General features: G+C 42.0%; 1 protein-coding gene across 1 annotated transcript in view; it reads right to left on the bottom strand.

Annotated features, from left to right (window-relative positions):
* The window catches only part of SLC16A12 (solute carrier family 16 member 12), a 55,328-nt gene that overhangs the window by 5,425 nt on the left and 25,610 nt on the right, over positions 1-24,293 (bottom strand). The window contains 5 exon segments of the mRNA XM_030334715.1: positions 1,919-2,498; positions 4,450-4,593; positions 7,287-7,390; positions 17,116-17,227; positions 17,230-17,366. Of these exon segments, the coding sequence (XP_030190575.1) occupies positions 1,919-2,498; positions 4,450-4,593; positions 7,287-7,390; positions 17,116-17,227; positions 17,230-17,320 (1,031 nt within the window). The 5' untranslated portion in view covers positions 17,321-17,366.

The raw sequence follows: 24,293 nt of genomic DNA, 5'->3' as shown, positions 1-24,293 counted from the left end.
AGAATGCACAGCTTCTATCAAAGAGCTTTGGAACCATGGCCATGCAGCGATAAGCACTGCAGTTATTTATAGAGAAGGCTTCCCGTTATCCATGTTGTCTACCTATCTTTCTTTTGGTATGGGAAAACACAAGACTTCATCTTCCCAGGAAACATGGTGTGGCACAAAATACGCTCTAAAACTAGAAAGACGGAAGTCTGAATCCCGTTCTGTCACCTACTAACTGCTTGACTCTAATCTCCATTTCTTTAAGCTGTATAATGGGAAGGTTACCTATCCCATACGGTCACCCTAAGGATAGTTGTGAAATAACAAGTCGAGTGTCAGGAGACTATTTTCTAGCCGTCTACCATATTACATGCTTTCAGGTACGTCACCCATTGGTGTCTGCTACGTCATATGTGGTCAATAACCCAAGTTACACAAGGGAGAAGCTAGAATATGAAGACATTAAAATGACTGGCCAGAGATGATGTCAGTCTTGTACTAGGACTAAGTGTTATTTTCAAGACCTCCCCAGTGGTACTTCCGTTACCTTTTCCCCCTATAGCTCCAAACTCATCATTGATACCAATTATTTCAAAGACTCGGTATAGTATCAGCCCCGGCCATTTATGCTTTAGAAATGTTTTTCAACCCGCAGTCTCATTTGAGCCTCACAAAATGCTAAGAGGTCAACAGAAAAATATTGCACTCGCCTGTTTTACAGATGAAGACCCCTGAAGATCTGAGGGTCACTAATTTTCCCTAGGTCACAGGGATAGTAAGGGGCAGAGCCAGCAGAAGAACTTAGGTCTGGTATAGCCCCTGAGCAGAGATGCCTCTATCAAACCTACACTGGGGCTGCTTCTTGTGGTCTTAGTTGTCAAGATAGAGACCCCAGCTCTTCCCGCTTTTCCTTAACCATTAAATTTGGAATTAACTTTAAATATTATACTCATAGCACTGGAGAATGGCTGTTGGACACTGAGTAAGTACCGAAGACATAATATGTGAGAAGCCACATGATGATTGCTCTCCCAGGTCACAGCTCGAGTGTGAAGAGAATCTGAGTATCTCACTCTTCTTCAATCCAAGCAGTAAGCATTAGCTTAAGAAACTACCTAGTAGATTTGTTACAACTTGGGTTTCTAAGCCTAAAATCATACTGTAAGTATTTGCTATCAGCACGGTCAAACACAAATGTGTGGCTATAAATAATGTGTTAGTTTTGCACCTAATCTCCCTGCCTGGACTCAATTCTGTTCCTCTCTCCATTTCCAGCCAGCCTCTGTGTTTTTTGTTTGTTTGCTTGTTTTGTTTTGTTTTGTCTTTAAACTAAAACCGCAACACCCAGCCTGAGCACTGACTTGACTTCGGATGGAATGAAATGTGTCACCAGAACTTGTGGTTACCACAGGTTTCTGCAATTTAGACATACCCATTATCCTGAACCGTCTAGAACAGAGGTTGGCAAACCATGGCCAAATCTAGATCACCACCTGTTTTTGCACTATCTGTGAACTAAGAAGCGTTTTCTATTTTTGAGTGGTTGGAATAAAAAATCAAAAGAACAATACTATTTCAACGTGTGAAAATTATCTGGGAAATTAAAATTTCAGTATCCATAGTAAAGTCCTATTGGAACATAGCCACTCTCATTTCTTCACATATTGTCTATAGTTGTTTTGTGCTACAACAGCAGAACTGAATACTTGTGATCACATGACCCACGGAGCCAAAAACGTTTACTGTCTACCTCTTTACAGGAAAAGGTTTCCAACCTCTACCTAGAAGAAACAGCAGGGGGGTTGCCCTCAGATACTGAAAACTCATTAACGTCACTCAGATGTAGGTTTTGTACAGGGTAAGGGGATGAGGGGGATCTCAAAGCTGGGAGTCCCCTGGTAGGGCGCCGACTGTGGTTTACGGATTTTACCTTCTGTCAGTTAGCCATCCAAATGTGATATTGCCAATAATGTCAATCACCCCGAGTATGGACATAAGGAAAGCAGCTTGCTGGTGACTCACTCCGACACTCAGAGCATAAGGTACCAAGTACACAAAGAGAGGGCTGCAGCCGTAAGCCATAAACAGAACAGAGATGGCTAACACAACGAAGTCTGACATCAGTAAAAAACTGTATTCCTGTTGCAAAGAGCAACAGAGGCAGGTCTGCACCCATTTTTTAGTCAAAGTTGCACAGGGAGACACTCGCTTAAAGTCTTGTTTCTGAGTTCTACAGATGTGGTCCTGCTCTGGAGTTGTAGGGTCCTCTTTCAGAGTAATAGGCCGCATCAAGGCGCCGCAAACACAGAGATTCAAAACGAAGCCCCCAAGAATGAGTAACGCTCCCCGCCAGGAAAACTGTTCAATAAGGAGTTGAACCACCGGAGCCAGTATGAAGGTGCCAATGCCACTTCCTGACATAGCGATCCCGTAAGCAAGGGCCTTCCGTCTGCTGAAATATTTGCCAACCATGGCAATAGCTGGAGAGTAACAAAGTGCAAATCCGAGACCTAAGGATGAAGAGAAGTATATGAGTTCTGGTATACCGTGAGCAGCCGATGAAACAAAGTATTTCAGAATAAACTTATTTGGATTAAAGAGAATCTGGCCTTCTGTCAAACCCTTTTAAAACTATTTTCTACACCAAGCTGAAGAGGAGTCTCCCTGACCAGTCATTCACAGTTTGGGAAGTATAGTGTGTGTGGATGGATGGATGGATGGATGGATAGATAGATAGATAGATAGATATCTACAGATATCTATATCTATATCTGCCATATTTTTTTAAGGTTTGCTTCCAAAGAAGAAAGTCATATATATAGATATAGATATAGATAGATATATGAAATGAAATATATTTTAATATATGAAATATTAAAATGAAAGGAAGAGCTTAAAAAATCATTACACGAACTGAATTTGAATTAACTAGAAAACAAAGATAATGCTGACCCAAGAAACTTATTCTCCCCACCCAATACCTCTTTTTATCTTGAATTATCCAGAGGATTACTTCAACTCTTCACTGCCTATGAAAACACAACTCTGATCATCTGGACCACTCATGGAATTTGGGTTTAAATAGCATATATGACCCCATGAAAGTTTCAGAATAATTTCACATAATGGGGAAACTTCATGCCAACTTTGTGTATGAACACAGCATGTACACATAGTAACCTGAACATATTCCTTAAAGTCAGCAGAAAGCCTTTTAAGGATTTTCAGCTTCTATTCCTTTTAAGTCAAGAAAATCTGAAGAGTGTAAAAACCTTGAACTCATGGCATCTAAATGGAAAAACAGAACGACCTTCGGCTCCTATTCCCATCCGCAGTGCTGGGTGACCAATGATCCAGATTTGCCTGGACTGATGGGTTTTCAGGATACGAGATGTTCAGTGCTAAGACCAGGGCACTCCTTGGTAAAATGGGATGACCGGACACCTAGCGGTTGGGACTTTTGGGTTACATGGAACAGATACCTTTTTTTTTTTTTTTTTTAAGCAGACAGAGCCAGATTTATAAAATCACTATGAGATTGTGTCCTTCATTGACCAGATCATGCTACCCCTACAGCCCAGACTGAGTTAGTGCTATTCCACATTCCTTTGAGTGATGGGGCAAAATGCCACTCCAGTGCCACCGAGTGACCCCACCTTGATGCTATGCAGTGCCCTTAGGTATGATTTATGGGATGCACATAGATTACTTCTCTTCTTGCAGGGTTCGTCATAATTCTCTAAAGCATAATTCCATCACATTGAGAGAGAATGCATAATGTAAAAATCTTCACAATAAGGGGCTTTCTTTTTTAAATTGTAAATCCCCATTTATTGGATGATGCTCCTCACTCACTATAAAGCAGGGGCAACTCAGGTCGAGCGCAGATAGTGTTTTGGTGTCTCGGCAAAGAGGTTGGGAGAATGATGACTGCTGAAAATTTATGGTGCCCTGGCTAACATCTCATTGCTTCTGAGTACAGAATCTCAGCCATCCACTGCTACCAGAGGGGAAGCCGGAAATCACTTCTATCATGTGGCTGAATTGAAGGAGTGATACATTTTCATTCCAGGAGTGCAATCAATTGCATTTCCAGCTCTTTTAACTGCTAGGTAGGTAGACATAAGCTAAGTCAACTAAATTATGCAACTGTGGGGCACCCAGGTGGCTCAGTTGGGCGTCTGACTTCGGCTCAGGTCATGATCTCACCGCTTGTGGGTTCGAGCCCCGGCTCTGTACTAACAGTTCAGAGCCCGGAGCCTGCTTTGGATTATGTGTCTCCCTCTCTCTCTGCCCCTCCCCTGCTCATGCTCTCTCTCTCTCCTTCAGAAATAAATAAACATGAAAAAAAATTTACGTTACGCATCTAACAAGATGACTATTTTACAGAATACAGTTCTGTTGATGTGCTTGACAACACCTGAAGGGGGTGGGGAGACGAGCGGTACAAAGAGCCCTTACCTGTGAGAACTCCCAGAGTGAGGTAGAGATGCTTCAGACTGGTGGCAAATGAGCCCAGGATGAGACCAGTCGATGCAAGCAAGCCACCCAGCATGATTCCCACTTGACAGGATAAATGGTTACTGACGACACTCCCAAGTGGAGCTTCAAAAACAATAATAAATAGGTTCAGCAGAGAGGCCTTTAGGGCACTGTGGAAAGGCTGTGGTGTTGCGTTGACAGAACAGAGAATGGTTGACCTTTACGGCATCAAGCCCGTCTCGCTCATTCCACATATTTGGAAACTGAGGACAGAGGAAATGACTTGTCTATGGTCACACGGAGAACAAGTAGCAAAGCTGGAATTAGGATCGATTCTGCTGAGTTGCATTTCCGTGCGCCCTTCGCTTCTCCATTCTATTACAGTCATAATTCCAGGGCTCGAGGTGCTTTTAAAATAGTGAATCAGCTCCTTATTTAAATTACATGCCACTTACACAGGGATGTGACTTGTATGTTTCACATACTATTAATCATGCATCATTAGCAATAATTATCACAGTTAACTAGTAGGGAAGGAAAGTGGCAACACTGTGTGGCCACTAGTGTTATGCAGGAAAAGGCCAAGGAAAAAGACCATTCCACAATCTGGTACTGTTTTCAGGCTTTAGGAAACCCTGTGGATGAGAAATCAAAACCCAGAAAATCTAGGAAAATGCCTCACATCCGTAGCGACATTTGGGTTGGCCTCACTCTATTTGTGGTTTAACAATGTATTATAATTGTGCCAGTTTTCAGGTTTATAGAATATTAATTAAGCTGGAATAGACCAAGGAGAAATTGAAGTTCAGGGGACTATGACATGTCCAAGATCACCAACAACTATAACTCAGGGCACCTGACACCAAGTTCAGGGTTATTTCACCCTGTTACTCTGTCTCCTTGGGCCTCCCAGACTGATGGCAGAGGAGACATGGGGAAAGCATGAGAATTCTTTCTGTGGAACAACTCATGCTGAGCAGCATTCCTAGTACGAAGATCAGAAGAGCAAGTTCTTCGGGTATCTGTGGAGTATAATTTTGTATTGGTCAGGTTGAAACTGGGGCCCGACTCAAATGTACGTGACAGAAGCAGCCGTCAGCCTGATGTCTCCTGCCTAGTTAAAACAGTGGCTGTGTGCCTATATAATCTCTGGAGAACAGGAAGGAGCAAAACTCCCGAGAATATATCTAATTCTCCAGGCTGCTGCCGTTATGGCTATTGGAAAGTGACAAAACTTACACTAAACTCAATGAAAAGTGCCCCCAGTGGGTGTCTGCAGCCTCTTCTCCATCTCCTGACCTCAACTAGTGTTGCCAGATGAGCAACATGGAAACTGGTACATGGAAAGTGGATCCAACAGGCCTCAAGTCCTTGCATGGCCTCCAGTCCTTGAATTTTAAAATGCTGCATCTAATACGACCCAGCTTTATCACACAGTCACTGTGATCCTGTTGGTCACCAAAGGCCATTTAGTTCTCTTCTGGGGATTATAAATATTCTCCAAAAGATAACAGTGAGGGAAATGAGTCACCTGTGTCATCTGAGAAAGATAAACATGGCTCACTTGGCATGGTCATACAAAGGCTGTGACTAATAACATGACCCTGAAAACCAACTGATAATCTTCCTGATTAAAAAAACAAACAAAACAAACAAACAAGAAAACAGGGTAGAAAACCCAAAGATATTATTTTCTGATCCCTTAAGACCTTCCAGGGTTATCAGTAGACGGAGTCAACTTAGCCTTCTCATGAAACGTGCTCTTCGTCCCAGAACTGCTCTCAAATTCCCCCCAACAAAGGAAATACATTTCAGCACAATTCAATTGATTCCTGAGTATGTCCATTTTTTTTTCTAAAAATAAGTACGAATCAGTACCTAGAATGGAATCAGTTGATGTTATTTATAAGTTGTTAAATAATATGGGATTTCCTTTTTGCCATAAGACATGGCCTGAAGAGATAATAGTGGTTTTTTTTTTTTAATACTAAGGATTCATTTAAATGAAATGATTAAATGGGTCTAGACTGCAAATAGATCATTCCAACTTGTCCCAATCTCAGAAACTCTCTAAGACATTCATTTAAGGACTTTGGTTTAAAACGTTCGAAAAGAAAAATCTCAAGACTAGCGTTCCTCTACGACATAGATGGATTGAGGGATTCCATGGATTTTGAGATGACTCTATATGTCCTCTGTAGCACCCTTGGGGTTTCCTGAATGAAATTATAGTGACGGTGAACGTGCTGATCACATGACTGTACCATCCTATCCTTCCCTCATACTTCTCTAAGAATGAAGGTTTACGCATGAAAAACAAAATCCATGAGCCACATTTTGAACCTCTGGGAAGGGAACAGAATAAGAACAAGATTTCGTTGGCATTTGCTTAAGGAGATCATATAGGAATGGCTCATAGTGCGATCCAATGACCGTTTTCATGACTGGAGAATGAGGGGCCATAGCATTTAGCAAAGAGAGGTCAAGCATATACTGTATGGTTAACTGTTTCCCAAATCAGGATGAGTCCTGTGAGGTCCAGCACCCTATCTCTATATGGGAGCACCAAATAGTATGTCTTTTTGAGAGTGTTAATCACCTGTTCTATCTGCCCTCAGCGAAGACCATTAATTCCAAGGGCAGGTCTGGTTGGGTTTGGCTGAAGGTAGGATCGGTCTTTTCTTTTTATATAGTCTTAGCCAACTTTTAGCAAAACCCTTCTATTCATAAAAAGCTGGTAAACAGAAGCAGTGGAAGGCCAGTGTCACGTACAGTTCAAGAGTAACCAATAATTGTCTAGCCCTGGTGATACTCACCACAGAGCATGGTCACACAGTCTACAATGGAATGGATCCAAGCTGTTTGTGCATAATCCTGAGTGAAGTATGTCTGGAACTCCACAAAAAAAATGGAAATACATCTGAAAAATACAGTGCAAGAATTTTATACAAAAAAAAAAATGAATGAGCATGGATCAAACCACAGCTTCAAATTCTGGTTCAGCTGTTCAAATTCTGGTTCAGCTGGTTTAATTGGTTTTCAGTGGTACATCGCTGGACCATAGTAAGTAGGAAGTCAGAATGGCCCAATGGCTATGGAGCCACTCTAAAGGATGAGAAAGAATGTTCATCCACTAGAAGGGCTGCTGAAGCCAAGTGGATATGAGGATCACCACTGTAGGGAAGGTTTTATGGGAAATATGGCAGGTCAAAAATATGGGTTCTTTTTTATCTTCATATTTCACCAACATCTGTGACTTCTAAGAGGTTGCTACACAAGTTAAAATTTGACAATTAAGAATTAGACATCTCTCAGGGTGCCTGGGTGGCTCAGCCAGTTAAGCATTCCACTCTTGATTTTGGCTCAGGTCACGATCTCACAATTCATGGGATCGGGCCCCATGTCGGGGCTTGGGATTCTTTCTGCCCATCCTCTGCTCTCTCTCTTTCTCTCTCTCTCAAAAAAAGGAGTTCTACATCTCCTCTCCCAGCAATTTCAGTTCTAGGTTTTAACAAAAGGTAATAATCAAATGATGATAATAATAGTAATAATAGATACACATAAAAGGATATATTTTAAAGAACTATTTATAAAGGCCAAATATTGTAACCAACCTATTTGCCCATCAATAAGGGACTGGCTAAGTAAATTCTGACATCAATAAAATGAAATATTTTTAGGTGTTAAAAAATGATGATTTGATATGTATTTATTGATTTGGGAAAAAATTCACAATACAATGTTAAGTAAAACAAAGTAGTTTATATAGTAAAGGCTTATTTTGATAAAATCATAGTTCATATAAATAGAGAAAAAAAACAAAAGAGTACCCAGTCATTATATGTGAATGGTGACATTATAAATAATCATGAGAGAGAGAGAGAGACAGACAGACAGACATACAGAGACAGAGAAACTTTACACTGAAAAATTAATTAGGAAAAAAAGATGTAAGTGATTTTAGAGCAATGATTTGTATCACTGTACAAGTTTGAATGAATGTCATACAGATTAGCAAGTTTCCCAATTCAGGGCGGGAGCTTCTATTACTCGATTACAGCCAGGGGAGGATCAGGTCTTGGTGAGGATGAGATAGGAGGTCGTCTCTCTGGATAGGGCTATCGTCTAACCCATCATGCTTCAGCAGCCCGCAGTAACCTGTTATTTCTCTCCCCAGCCCTTTCCAGTTGCTGCTAGATGTGAAGGCGGGTGATGGAGAAAAAGAAGAAGGAGGAGAATCAGGTAGAACCAGGACAACTGTGTTAGGCAGGGCCAGCTTTCCCAGCGTGCATCCTCTGCAATCGCACAGAATCTGGCACTCAGAAGCATAGAATTTCAGCTGTCACGGTCTTAAAATTTCTAACACGTTCATCTCTGAATTCATGTTTTGTAAGTAAAGTCCAAAGGAACAACAGGGCATGCACGCGAGCAGAGGAGATACATGCACCACGTGTGTTTGCGACTCTCCGCCTTCCCATGGACACGTGTGGTATTAGACACGCAAACTCTGGTGGACTCACAATGTGTGGGCGTTGGGTTAGACTCAGAGTGTGTGCAAGTTATGTTACATTGACAACTGAGTAAGCATGGGGGTAGGGGGAGGAAGGCTCTCACTCCTGAGAGAGGCCATGCTTTCCTTTCAAATCAGAACTTGTTTCAAATGCAGAAAGCAAGCAACAGTGTTCTAGGAAACACAAAGCACTGAGGATTCCTATATCTTTTCCGACTCAGGTTATGTCTCTGTATTTTACTAGCCAACCACTTACGCTGAAAATCATGACATGGAGGAAAAAAGAAAGGTAGGGCTACCCACCGTTCCTTTCCCTTTCCTTCTCTGTCTTCCCTTATTCATCAGGAAGTGGAAGATAGAGAATGTTGACAGAAAGTGAGTGCATCAAGAAACGAAGTGAAAACGGTGGAGGTTGTTTTGTTTTGTTTTGTTTTGTTTTTTGGTGCAGGGTTTCCCCTGTTCTGGTGAAAATGAAATACATACACGTGCCTGAGCTACAGTGATCCTGCATATGAGTTCAACGCTCACGTTTGTGTTCAAAACTGGGATTGCAGGATGTAAAGATGAAAGGTAAACTCATGCTAGTAAGAACACCGAAGAGCAAATTAAAAACTCCATGAAGGGGCACCTGGGGGGGGCTCAGGTGGTTAAGCATCCGACTCTTGATTTCAGCTCAGGTCATGACCTCACAGTCTGTGAGATAGAGACCCACCTCAGGCTCTGCACTCACAGCGCAGAGAACGCTTGGGATTCTCTCTCTCCCTCTCTCTTTGCCCCTTGCCTGTGTGTGCACAGGCATGCTCTCTCCCTCTCTCTCTCAAAATAAGTAAATAAACTTAAAAGAGAATAATAATTTCATAGACATCGCCTCATTATCAAAATAGTTAAGTGATCGTTAGCCTGGGTTTCTCAACCCAAGTACTACTGACATTTTGGCCATCATCTTTAACAAAGACAACTCTTGGTTTTAGGGGTTGTCCTGTGTATCATACAGTGTTTGGTAGCATCCCTGGCCTCCACCCCCCAAATGTCTCCAAACATTTCCCACTGTCCCCTGGAGGTCAAAATCAGCCTGGTTGAGAACCACTGATCTAATCTATGGTCAGGTTTTATTCTACCTTATACATAGCTCTCAAATGCCTCCACAGCTCTCCATTCCCCTTATCATTCATAATTCATGCCCATACCTCTCTCCTGGACTGCAGCCCAAACCCTCCTAACTCATCTCCCTGAATTCACACTTGGCTGCCTTCTGTACATTTTATATGCAATGGTCAGTGACCTTACTAGAACACGAAAGAGATCCTGATGCTTCAAACTCTTTAACATGACTTCTGAGACCCCGCAGGAGTTGACCCTTCTCAGTGTTTCCCCTAACCTACACCATGCATTCCTCATTTCAGCCAGACTGAACTTCTTTCCATCACTTTCAACACACCACCCATACTTTTTCACACCTCTGAGCATTAAAGAGTTTTCTTCTTTTCTAGGCTGCTCTCTCAGCTGCCCTCATTCTTGTAGTCTAAAGATATTAGTCAACTCCTCCAGGGGCACCTGGGTGGCTCAGTCGATTAAGCGTCAGACTTCGGCTCAGGTCACGTTCTCACGGTTCAGGAGCTTGAGCCCCGCGTCGGGCTCTGCGCTGAGAGCTCGGAGCCTGGAGCCTGCTTCAGTTTCTGGGGCTCCCTCTCTCTCTGCCCTCACCTGCTCATGCTCTGTCTCTCTCTCTCGCTCTCAAAAATAAACATTAATGGTCAACTCATCCAGGAAGGCTTCCCTGACAACCTGAGTCTGAGCTTAATACCTCTCATAAGTGTTTACATGACATGCGGGACACCTACCACACTACAGGGATATGGTGATTCCCTTTGCGTTTGTTTGTATTCTCCACTAGACTGTTGCTCTGTCACAGCAAAGACCATGTCTGCACTGGATCTCATATCATTACCTGGGTGTTTATTAAATATTGTTCAAGGTTCAAGGTATTGCAGGGAGGAAAGAAAGAAGGAAGGAAGGATTAGCGTTGGTAAAGAAGTGACTAGAAGTGAAGGAAGTAAAAAAGGTTGAACAGCAACTTCAAGGACATGAATGAGAAAGGGAAGAGGAAGACTGGAGGGTGGCTGACCAGGAACTTGTAGCCAGATAAGGTGAAGTAGAGATGTGAAGAATCTGAGTTCATAAGCTGGCAGAATGAAGTATCAGTAGGAGGAAGATCCCGAAGCTAGAGATGGGAAAGAACATGGGGTGACTAAGAAAAAAGGGTCCCAGATGATGAGAAGACATTTTGCGATGGTACGCCAGTCTCTTCTCTTCACTAAATCATTCTGAGGGGTTTCATATTTGTGCGACTATGTTTGTCTCTTGTAACTTTTTTATCTTGTTTTATTGCTGTTTAGTTTTCTGATTGATGGTTTTCTTAACTGACCTGATTAGTCATATCAGTCAAACTTTAGGTATGCAAAGTTCAAAAATAATACCCGAGATTCTTATCTAACCATGTGAATAGGCCTGCCAGAGGCAAAATTTAATAACCATGAACATGCTTCTGATTGACTGCGACTTTCAAAAAACAAGTATCACTTCTTACTTGTTCTCAAAAGGGAAAAAAGTACTTTTCAAATGGTAAAGTTCCATGATTTATGGCTTCTAAACACAGGCATGACCTTAAAGAAAATAAATGTTATCGGGAGCACACGTGCTTCTCACTCCAGAAATAATTTTTATTGTCCTTTGGAAAATCTGTGCATCTGATGTGTCAGGAAAGCTGGGTCCTGATCGCTGATCCTCACACTGAGTAACTGAGAGTTTGGATAAAGCTTCTTAATCTCTCAGAGTCTCTTTTCCTCATTTCTGAAATAAGCAGTTTGATCAGCACAACTGGATCAGTCATAATGCATTCATTAGATCATGCTCAGTAGCAAACAACTCCTAACATCCTTCAGTGGTTGATAGGCTCTGTTCCTAAGAATAGGGAAACAAAATTATCATGCAAGTATCATCCTTCAGTGGTTGATAAGCTCTGTTCCTAAGAATAAGGAAACAAAATTATCACGCAAGTGTCATCTGTATGAAATACCATTCTCAAAGATACTCTCCCTCAAGGGGCCAACATGCCTAGTATCTCCATCTTGCCACTCTGCTATAAAATTCTTCTCAAGGCACCTGGCTGGCTCAGTTGATGGAGCATGCGACTCTTAACCTCGGGGTTGTGGGTTTGAGCCCCTTGTCGGGTGTAGAGATTTCTTAAAAAGAAAGAAAAATCTTGGGGCGCCTGGGTGGCTCAGTCGGTTGAGCATCCGACTTAGGCTCAGGTCTTGATCTCACGGTCCACGGGTTTGAGCCCTGTGTCGGGCTCTGTGCCGACAGTGCGGAGCCTGGAGCCTGCTGGGATTCTGTGTCTCCCTATCTCTCTGCCCACCTCCCACCCCCCACCCCACCACTTGAGCTCTCTCTCTCTCTCTCTCTGTGTCAAAAATCAATAAACATTAAAAAAAAATTTTTTTAAGAAAAAATAATCTTAAAAAATAAAACTTCTTCTCTGGCTCCTATAGAGCTAGATGTTGACAACATCTGGTATTTGGGAAAGATGGTCCTCTGGTTGATGAAGTCATCCAGTGCATCAATGTGGAAGTGATCCACTGGCCAGTGTAGCCTAGTAGTTAAAAGCAGTACTCCTCACTACCCTTGTGACTCTGGACACATTATTCGACCTCTGTGTGTTGTTTCAAGGACTAAATGATTTAATAAATGAAAGGTGCTTGGAACAATGTTAACCAGCACAGAACAAGTACTCAGCTAACATTAGCTACTATTTACAGGAATTCAGCCATTGTTAAAAGAGCCCCCCAATTCCACAGGACTCTAGACATCTACTGCAACTAAGTTAATTTGGATCCAGAAGATGTCAAGAAAAATAGGTCTTTTTTTAATATAACTTTTTAAAAATATTTAATTTGAGAGTGGGGGGGGAGCAGAGAGAGAGTAGGAGAGAAAGAATTCCAAGCAGACTCCATTCTGTCAGCACAGAGCCCAGTGTGAGGCTCGAACTCACAAACCATGAGACCATGGCCTGAGCTGAAATCAAGAGTCAGACACTTAACCAACTGAGCCACCCAGGTGCTCTTTTTTATAGAACTTTTGTTTTCCTTTTACTTTCTGATTTTTTTTTTTGATGAGCATGTACTACTTTTATTTTTTATTTTATTTATTATTATTTTAATTTGAGAGAGAGAGAGTGAGTGGGGGAGAGGGGCAGAGGGAGAGAGAGAAAGAGAATCTTAAGCAGTCTCCAAGCTCAGTGCAGAATCTGATGCAGGACTCGATCCCACAACTCTGGGATCATGACCTGAGCTGAAATCAAGAGTCAGACACTCAACTGACTGAGCCACCCAGGTGCCCTGAGAAAAGTTAGGTCTTACAGCTGGAGGTTTTCTTTGAACATTCAAATCAAGTACTGCTTTTTCAACCATCAACTCCAACTCAAGCTGTCAGTTTACAAACAGAATGTCACATAATTTCACGATGAAATGTGATTCTTGAAATAGAGAATGTGTTTGGTAATAAGATATCTTGAGGCAAAAAATAAGTACTCAACACACATTAGTGAACAGAGAGTATAAATAAATGAGAATGACGGCTTTAATAGCCTAGACAACTTCGAGCTTTATGTAAACTTTACGTGTAAGGCAGCACGTCAGTTACAAGGCAAGAGTTGAAAGCTGATTTTAAAGTGGTCTGGATCATGACTGTATGTAGCATTGTTTGTAAATCAAAACCCAGGGAACAATATAAGTCCTTCAATCAAAATGTGTTAAATCAATTATGCACACATCCTTGTGATGGAATCTTAAGCTGTTATTTTTCAGTGAGGTAGAGCTGTATGTGCTGAATATGGAAATACTTCCAAGAGATATTATTAAGCAAAAAATAATAATAAGTTCAAAACAGTGTGTACAGTATGATCCTATTGGTGTCAAGGAAAAGAATAATAATATGCTTTACAGATGGATGTAAGGTTCTTAAATTGGGGGGGGGGCACGCCTGAAGAAGCTGATAACAAGGTTAACTTTGGGCAGTGAAACTGACATTCAGGAAGCGATGAGAAAAAGACTATTTTATGCATCTCTGTATTGTTCAAATTTTTAGCACCTGGAAGTATGGTTTAATTTTTAAGTATACAGTTTAAACAGGGAAAAAAAGACTTAATTGCACAGTAGAATAGGCACTGATCCTCTGAACTGACAAATCACCCTAGGGGCCGCTTTCCTTGGCCCTATCTCCAGTCCTATTGGCTGCTGCCTGTTCACGACACTGAGTTCCAATGCTGGCCGTGCCTTTGCACTTTTCTCCTCTAAACTTAATTCGGCTCAGCTATGCCCCTCTCAGCCTCTCCCATTAACCTCTGAGAACAGGTCTTTGCTACCTGCCACAATGCTCTTCTGGTTTCTGGCTAAACCCTTAGCAGTTCAGGAAGGGGGACTGCCCACTGTTATCACAAAATGAGGAAAGCAGATAAAGTACATGCACCTAATGCAGCTTGAAACCTCTCTCCCTCTCATTTCCTCCTGGCCAAATACTATCCACTCTTCAAGACTTCACTCCAGGGACAACTTCTCTTGAAAGCTGTCCTGAACTCCCAGATCAGAATTAACCCCTCTCTCACCAGCGTTATTTTACACGCTGTTTTTATCCGATGTATACTTAGCCCATTTGGATTTGTATTTCAGTTATTTGTGCCCGAGCCTACCAGGCGGTGTTCCAGCATCTCTGTGTTTTTGGAAAACACCTAGATAGAGCATTGTCCTCAATGAACGTATAGCTAGATATTAGGGAACTTGATTTCCATTAACTTGAAGTTGAAAACTTAAGGATACAACCGAAAAAAATATGCAAGATTTTCAGCCTTGGGTGACAGTCATGGGTTCCACAGCAATTCCACTGTGATTGAGAAAAAAAAAATGAGATTCAATGCCCTGCCAAACAAGACAAGCCATGTAAGATGCCAATGAGCATAAAAGACCATCAAGAAATCAGTGTCCTTGAGGTAAGTCCCCAATTTTCTACAGACACCTGCCCCAAGTCACTTCCATAGTTTCAGAGTACAACACTCAAACAATCCAGATGTCTCCAAGCCTTAATGTGTAGTTGTTTGTACATGAATTGGGGTGACAACTAACATGACTAATTGCCAACAGGACAAGGAGGGTAGAGAGCCTCCGTTAGAAGAATTTAGAAACAGCCGTCCCCTGGCACCATGACTTCTCATCACTGGTGTGACAACCATATGGAGATTAGGAAGTAAGATCTTAAGACAACGATTCCATCACCAAGGCAATTTTTTTAAAAACCTACGTCTGGTGATCCCACACTGTTCTACAGGATAAGGCGCAGAGTGTTTCAGGGGACAAGGAACTGGCCACAGAACTTCCTCAAAGTGCCTACATCTTAGAGCAGAACAAAGGTGAAGACTGAAGTAGTCACTTCTCACAATGAAAAGGCACTAACAGAGGATATGTGTGTGAATATATACATGTGTATGGAAGATGGGGCAGATACGGTGCATGTGTGAGAAATAATGAGATAGGAAGATAATCTGGTTTGTGTTGGAAAGAGTTGGTGGATTATATGTGCACATGCAATGGCAAGTAAACAAGACAAGAAGTAAAAAAGACTAGAAATCCAGTCCAGTTCTGTCCCACTAGACTAAAACTGTAGGTAAGTCACTTAACCTATGTTAGCACCAGTGTCCTAATCTATTCGTGGGGATATATAAAACTATTCCATCTAAGAGGGGTCATGAGGGGCGCCTGGGTGGCTCAGTTGGTTAAGCGTCCAACTTCGGCTCAGGTCATGATCTCATGGTTCGTGAGTTCAAGCCCCGCATCAGGCTCTGTGCTGATGGCTCAGAGCCTGGAGCCTGTTTCAGATTCTGTGTCTTCCTCTCTCTCTCTCTGACCCTCCCCCGTTCATGCTCTCTCTCTCTGTCTCAAAAATAAATAAACGTTAAATAAATAAATAAATAAATAAATAAAAGGGGTCATGAAGACTCCACTACCTCCTTATAAAGATATCAACCTCCTTATAAAGCACTGAAGTCACTTCCAGAACTTTTCCATGATGGAAATGATGGGAGCTGCCGCATGTAAGAACCAAAAGATTCCTTTTTAATTCTATGACTCCTCACACTCACAACACAAGACCCATGATAGAGATGGAAAAAAAAAAAAAATCAGACCCAATACCATATTATGTTAAACAAATCTATAGGTTTCTATGATACATAATCAACCAACTCTTTTTTTACCAAACACAAAGAGCCTGCTTATTTCCTGAATTATATATTTGTTACAGGAGGGAACACTGATGCTTTTATTGATGATGTCATCAAATAAAGTTTTCAGGGCAAATTACGTTCTGTCACTGCTAAGGGTGTGTTGCCAGAGAAGAGTAAAGAGTTCTACTTCAATGAAGGCATAAGTAGAGGGAAGAGCTAGCACATGCAGACCTCAAGCATACATTTGCTCCAAATAGAAGTGAGATGAATGAGTCCCAATGTACATGGGTTTAAACTTAAGCATATTCAACAATAGGGCCTTGGATAAAAGAACGAGGAGAAATGAACAAGAATGAGAGAAGCCTGTACTTACGCTGTTACTTTCCTTCAACCTAGAACTTAGCCTCCAGCCAAATGTAAAAGGAAGCAGAAGAATTTAAATTCTAGGTATTAAGCTTTCCAACAGCTCAGTATCTGGTGAGCCAAGAGGTTTTCAAGGATTGTTTTGACCTTATGTATTTTTCTTTTCTGGGATGAGCTGTTTACGAAAACAAACGGCTGGAATAGCCACAACATTTAGTCTCAAAATGTCCTCACATGTCAGGTGTATGTGCCAGATATTATAGAAGACACCACTATCCAGGACTTTCAGGTATTAGAAAATCACATTCCTCGCAAAGAAAAAGATATCCAAGCAAAGGAAATGCGCGCGCACACACACACACACACACACACACACACACACACACACCCTGTACATATACACAGATATTTTCACAATGAGAGGTTCAGAAATAGAACAAAGCAGACTTAGAAGACAAGGCAGATCATCTTAATAAATCTAGAAGAAAATCCCACCTACCTGGTGACTGCCCGAGTACAGATGGTAACAAGGAAACAGCCAGCCACAATCATCCAGCCCCAGCCTCCATCTGGAGGAGAGGTAGACCGAACTCGGTTTCTTTTTGCCATGGCCTCAGCTCTTTTTTTCCTCTTTTTCGAGTTACTTCAATAGCCCAGTTGTGATCCTGGAAGAGGTTTTCTGTCCAGTGACTTCCTGTTGGCATTCAAGACTGGCACAGACTGCTACCTGGCACACGGGTTACTGGCCATCTAAAACCAAAAACCAGGACATGTTTATATTTTATGGTCATATCCAAAGGCTGATTTTTCACTTGACAAAAATGATCATTCTTTTCCTGTTAAATACGGTTATTTGTAGCTATGGATCCTGGACTGGGGCAAAGGCCATTAGCTGTCCTTGATACCCCTTCTCCTTGTTTAATAACAGATCCTCCTAAATTTTAGCCAAATCCATGTCCGCCCAGTTTGATACCATATTTCCTAACCTCTCTTGAAGGTGGATGTGGCAACATGGTTTAGCCTATTTTTTTTAATTTTTAAATTTTATTTAAATGCAAGTTAGTTAACATACAGTGTACTAATGATTTCAGGAGTAGAAGTTAGTGATTCATCGCTTACATGTAACGCTCAGTGCTCATCTCAAGAAGTGCCCTCCTTAATGCCCATCACCCATTTAGCCCAATCCCTGCCCAATACCCCTCCAGCCACCTTCAGTTTGTTCTCTGTATTTTTTTTAATTTTTTAATGTTTTATTTATTTTTGAGAGACAGACCGATTGTGAGTGGGGGAGGGGCAGAGAGAGGGAGACACAGAACCCGAAGCAGGCACCAGGCTCTGAGCTGTCAGCACAGAGCCCGACGCGGGGCTTGAACTCACAAATAGTGAGATCACGACCTGAGCCAAAGTCGGACGCTTAACCGACTGAACCACCCAGGCGTCCCTGTTCTCTGTATTTAAGAGTTTCTTATAATTTGCCTCCCTTTCTGTTTTTTATCTTATTTTTCCTTTCCTTCCCCTATGTTCATCTGTTTTGTTTCTTTAACTTCACATGAGTGAAATCATATATTTGTCTTTCTGTGATTTATTTAGCTTAGCTTAATACACTCTATTTCCATCCACATTATTGCAAATGGCAGATTTCATTCTTTTTTATCACAGAGTAATATTCCATTGTGTGTGTGTGTATACACATATATATATACATATACACACACACACACTCACACATGTATATATACACACACACACACATACATACACACCACATCTTCTTTATAACATGGTTTAGTCTAAATGAAAGGGATGCAAGGAAAAATAATTTGCCATTTCTGGCTCATGAGCTCAAAGGCCAAGGCACTTTCCCAGGACTTCCCCCACTCCCTTTCCATAGACTGGAGCATGGATGTAAGGGTGAGACAGCTTTGCCCACACACACCAGGACAGCGCCCTGGGGGCTGGACAGCTATGGGGTGGAAGGAGCCTGGGTCCCTAGATGATGGTGGAGAAGGGTTGCCTCTCTAGCTCTGGACTACACATACCTTTGCACAGTTACACAAAATACCAAAACGCTTCAATTTTATTTGAGCCTCTGTATTTTCAGTCTCTCTGTTACCACAGCTTAGACCACGTACCTAATTATTACACTGAATGAGTCTGATAGTAACTTCTTTGGCATTTCTGACTGGTGACGCTGTAATTTTTATTTTTTAATGAAAAATTTTTTGTCAATGCTGTATTTTGTAAGTGTGTAATTAAAGCAAGAAGAGAAAGGCAAATAAATGAAACAGAATAGACAGTCCAGCAGCAAGTATATAATAACTCAATATAGCTAAATAAGGTAGCAAAGATTAGTGGAGAAAAAAAGGATCACTCACTGTATCATGTTACACCTCTCCCTCTAGTTCTAAACCTACTAGATAGGTCAGAGTTTAAAAAAAATTTTTTTAACGTTTATTTATTTTTGAGACGGAGAGAGACAGAGCATGAACAGGGGAGGAGCAGACAGAGAGGGAGACACAGAATCTGAAACAGGCCCCAGGCTCTGAGCTGTCAGCACAGAGCCTGACGCAGGGCTCGAACTCACGGACCGTGAGATCATGACCTGAGCAGAAGTCGGCTGCTTAACCGACCAAGCCACCCAGGCGCCCCTAGATAGGTCAGAGTTAAATGTAAAAAAAAAAAAAAAAGGAAAAAGAAATCATTAAAAATCTAGGCGAAAATAGAGGCAAATATTTATCTGATCTCTAGATAGGAGAAGGGCACCTTGAGATGTAAAGTAACGTAACAAACCAAGGGAAAATTTGGTTGATTTGTCTAAATTAAAATTTAACCTTTCCTACATATCAAAATGTGTAATAAATAAAACCAGATGATAAACCACAGACTTGGGAAAAAAACAGCAATACGTGTTCAAAAAGTATGGCTGCAACATTAATTCAATCAACTACCAGCACTCGCTGTGTACCATGCGCCAGGCAGCATTTAGGGCACTGTAAATCCTATGGCGGGCAGACTCTACCGTACCCCTATGGTCCCTCCTCCTGTGTTTGTGACTTTGTATCATCCCTCCCTTGAGTGTGGGTGGGACCCGTGACTTGCTCCTAACCAGAGTAGGGCACAGGTGACTGGACAGGAATCCCACGATGATGGCATCCTGTGTAAGGCTCAGTCATGCTAGAAATGAAAGCTCTCATTCTCCTGCTTGCCTTGAAGAGCAAGCTGCTACACTGCACACTGCCTATGGAGAGGGCCACGTGGAGGGGACTGTGGCCAGCCTGCTGGGAGCTGAGGACGGCCTCCAGGAGACAGCAGAAAACTGAAGTTCTCAGTACTCCAGCAGAAAGGAAGCAGATTCTGCCAACATCCTAAGTGATCTCGGAAGCCGACTTCTTTTCCTCTATTCCTCTATTCCTCAACTGAGCCTCTAGTTGAGAACACAGACTGGCTGACATTTTGACCGCGGCCTGCGACACCCTGAGCTGAGGACCCCGTTAAGCTGTCCTGGATTCTGGCCTCACAGGAACGGTGACGTAAGGTGTTTCTCAGGGTATTTTTTAGTATATTAAACAGACTTCTTAAATTACCATTAGGGATGAATTATTTAAGAGATGAAAATAAGAGTTTTGAGAGGACAGATACATTTTCCACTGGACTGAGCAAATCACTCAGTGGTCGGTACGATTGTATCATGGTCACCAGAAGAAATCTGAAATAATATTAATTCAATGCAACACCATTTCAAATATGGCGAAGCCCGCATTGTTTGGAACACGGGCTATGTACCACTTGGTAAATGATGGGCAAATCAAACTAATAAGATATCTTTTACTTTAAAACCACAATTTTTGAAGGAAACGGCTCACGGTAGAACCTTACAGGTGTGCCTCTTTAAAGCCACCCGAACAAACTGGTGGCCTGTGAGTTCACAGTGAATGGGATCAGTTCCCTTATAAAAGGGGCCCTGAGAGCTCCTTTTTACCCCTTCTGCCATATGAGGACACAGCTTAAAGAAGTCTGTCTAGGAACCAGGAGACAGGCTCTCACCCAACACCAATCCTGCCAGCACCTTGATCTTGAACCTCCCACCTCCAGAACTGTGAGAAATAAAGGTCTGTCAACCACCCAGTCTGTGGTAGTTTTGTTACAGTCGCCCAAATGGACCAAGACACCTAAAACTTTAGATTTCCAAACTCTCTTGAAAAATTGGAAGTGCTAAAGATACCGAGCTGGCATTCCTTTGTTGAAGCTATCAGAGGGAGTCAAGTACCAGCACATTCCTGGATAAGGCCCGTATTCCCCACGTCACCCCGTCCCTGACCTCCTGTATCGCCCAGCCCTGCCGTTTCACTCGTATACGACACCTGACAGGCTCCTGCAACAGATTTTGAACGTCTGCCTGTACCACATTGCCATAACTCCAAGTTTCTTGAACAGCCACATGTGGGTCACATTTATGGGATACTTTTCGTCCAGCACATCTCTCTCTCACAATTTTAATGGGACTAGCATTTGAAGTTCTGCCCACACCTGCACACACACAACGAAATAACTCACTGCTTAGACATAATGAGGTGGCAAGTGTCATGAAATGACAGAATCAATTGTATGAGTCAAAAAGCCAAACTCAGAAACCTCTGCCTTGGTTCGGTCCTAGCCTCTTCATAGGTTTTCCCATTAAAATAACCCCAAGGGTAAGCTGTGTTCCAATTTAAGACTATACATCCACGAACCCATAAATGTCCAGCATAAGGACCATCCCCAGTCAGTGCTCCCCAGTGCTGTTCAAAAATGCTCAAACAGGGATGCCTGGGTGACTCAGTAGGTTGAGCATCCAACTTCACCTCAGGTCATGATCTCACTGTTCTAGAGTTCGAGCCCCACGTTGGGCTCTGTGCTGACAGCTCAGAGCCTGGAGCCTGTTTTGGATTCTGTGTCTCCCTCTCTCTCTGCCCCTCTCCTGCTCTCTTTCTCTCTCTCTCTCTCTCAAAAATAAATAAACATTAAAAAATTAAAAAATAGAATGCCCAAGGAGGCAGTATAATACAGCGCGATAGATCAGGAATTAAAAAGTTGTTCAAATTCTTTGAACAGTCATCTCATTGCTGGGAAGTTATCCTAAGAAAACAATTTAAGAGAAGATGGACACTATGGGTGAAAAATAATAGTTGCATTATGAATAATATATAAAACAGAAACAACTTAAGTGCTCAACAACTGGGAAGTATTCGAGAGCTATGACACAAGCAACAAATGGAACAGTATCCACCCCTTTAAAACCATAAGCAAGAAGATAATATTGTAATATGGGAAAACATGACGCAATGGTAAGGCAAAAAGCCGCCACTAATATTGTGTGTGCATTGGGAAGGAAGCGATATGAAACTCATGTAAAAGTTGTATATTCGTAACCGTCACAAAGAGTAGGAAGACTGTGCCAGAAGGAATGCAGTTGGAAAGACTATGCAGAAAAGTATACAGCCAGTATGACTGTTATGATTCATTTTCAAAACTGTATTTGATACCATTTTATATATAGTTTTCTTAGGTAATTCAGATCCACTCCTGCACCGTGAACATGCGCACGAAAATTTTCTTTGCATAGTTTCTCGAGGACTAGAAAGAACTGTATCATTTATTGATGCAACACAATGAAACTTAGGTGATTGTTCAGTAGAAGATATGATGTAGGTAACAAGGCCTGGCAAAAGAAAACGTTCTGTTTCATTACAAAAATATTAAGCATCATTAACTTTTACTTCGCCTCTGCGGTCTCCGTTTGTTTCAGCCGAGCAGCTTCTCCCTGGCATTCCCACAATCTAGGAGTTAAGGACCAACTTGAGAGGATCTCTCAAAAGATACAATTGCATGAATCCAAATTAAAGAGGGGAGTAACCCTCCCAAGCAGCGCCGAGCTGACGGCACAGCGAACAGAGGTCTGTTGTTAAGTTAAAGTCAACCTGGGTAACACCACAGACCCAGGAACATTCTCACGGGGTTCCAGGGTGGGGAGAAACAGCTCTGAAAGCATCGGTGCGCAGTCCTATGATTAATCAGTCCTCTTGAGCAGGCACACGTGAGCCTCCCAAGCCTCAGAGCTGGGCACTGTCTTCTCCCCTTTACCGTGATGATGCTGAAGCCCAGAGAAGAGAAGGGACTCACCTGGCAGCGCTATGCGGAGATGCAGGTGGAGACGCGTGGTCTGGCGGATTTTGGACGGTGCGCCTGCCCATCCACCCTCCAGATTTCAGAGCGGCTATTGGGCATGTCTTTCAACAAGCCGTGCAAATAATGGTGAAGGCTGAGCACCCATTCGTGTGAGTGCTCATGACGAAAGAAAGGGGAGGGAGCCCACAGGTTAATAACACAAGGGTATACTGCCCAAAAAATAACTCGTGTTTCTTTCAAAACAGGTCACTTACTAGATTTATACGCCTTCAGAAGAGCACAAGTTAGACCAGGCTAACCTAGTTTCATAGAGACTTTGGAGCAACCTGCAGGTCCCCTACAGTATTAGTCTGCACATTCTTATAAATAATTAACTGGCCCGATACGGCACAAATATAATGAAAAAGTCCTTTACTGAGTTAACAGTATACCTAAAACAGTATGCAAAGGAAGCATGTTACCATCACGTAGTTTGTCATTTTACTAATCAGCCTCCAATTTATTTCATTTTGACGTCCAACCACTGAAATATAATTGCATTCTGCATCTCATTCTGGTTTCAGAAAAATCTTTTTGGAACAAAAGAGGCTCCATGTTATGATGTCCCACTAAGATTACTCCTTCACAGTACAAATTAGGCTATATGCTCAATTTCACTTCATCCTCCTTGCTTTCAAAAATCTAGACATTTGCAAAGAATTCTTGCCAATGGTCCATAACTTTCCAATATAGCACTACATTTTGGGGGCAAATCTTTCATGTTGCCTTCAGTAAAGTTTTCTGAAGTGATCTCTGTCAGAAGACCCACATATTTCTTACAGTCAGGACACTGCTAGAGAAAAGTCCACAGTGGTCCTGGAACCACTCATTTTGTTAGGCTCCCAACATGGTCTTTCTATTATTCTTTCCTTCCTCCATTCCCTTCTATGTCCAGTGCCTTAACCTTCATCAAGTACGCTTCTTTATTAATTGCTTTGCAGCCACAAAACAGCTAAGGGTGTGTGGGAGAAAGATATCAAGAGCAGGAATCAAGACCATTGGGTCCAACTGATACTACTTAGTAATGACCCTGTGCAAATCACCTCCTCTCTGCTACCATTTCCTGATCTATAAAACCAGGGAGTTGAATTACTGATGTTTCAAACCAGGTGACTGATTATTAAGGACTTCTTCACCCATAGGTGAGTTACCTGGTAGTCCAGACACTCTCAGTAAACTCGGATTGATTCTACTCTTTGTTTTTACTTAAGAATCATGAAATTTGCCAGTCTTTTTTTTTTTTTCTGGCATTTCTAAAATATTCCTCTACTGCAGATAATTTTTGGAAATATCTCTTGATATTAGGTTGGCAAGCTGGTTTTCTCTCATTGGCCCCGTTCTATCATTAAGGCTAAGCCCAGAAGTTTATTGTTGTAGGAAACAAGATGGGTCCTGTCCATAATAACTTCATCCATAAATAAGGAACCATAGGATTGTGCTGTAGGGGAAGTTTCCACCACACAAAGGGAAAGT

The sequence above is a fragment of the Lynx canadensis genome, chromosome D2, assembly GCF_007474595.2.
Source record: "Lynx canadensis isolate LIC74 chromosome D2, mLynCan4.pri.v2, whole genome shotgun sequence".
Classification (NCBI taxonomy): domain Eukaryota; kingdom Metazoa; phylum Chordata; class Mammalia; order Carnivora; family Felidae; genus Lynx; species Lynx canadensis.
This window is presented reverse-complemented; position numbering and strand designations above follow the sequence as displayed.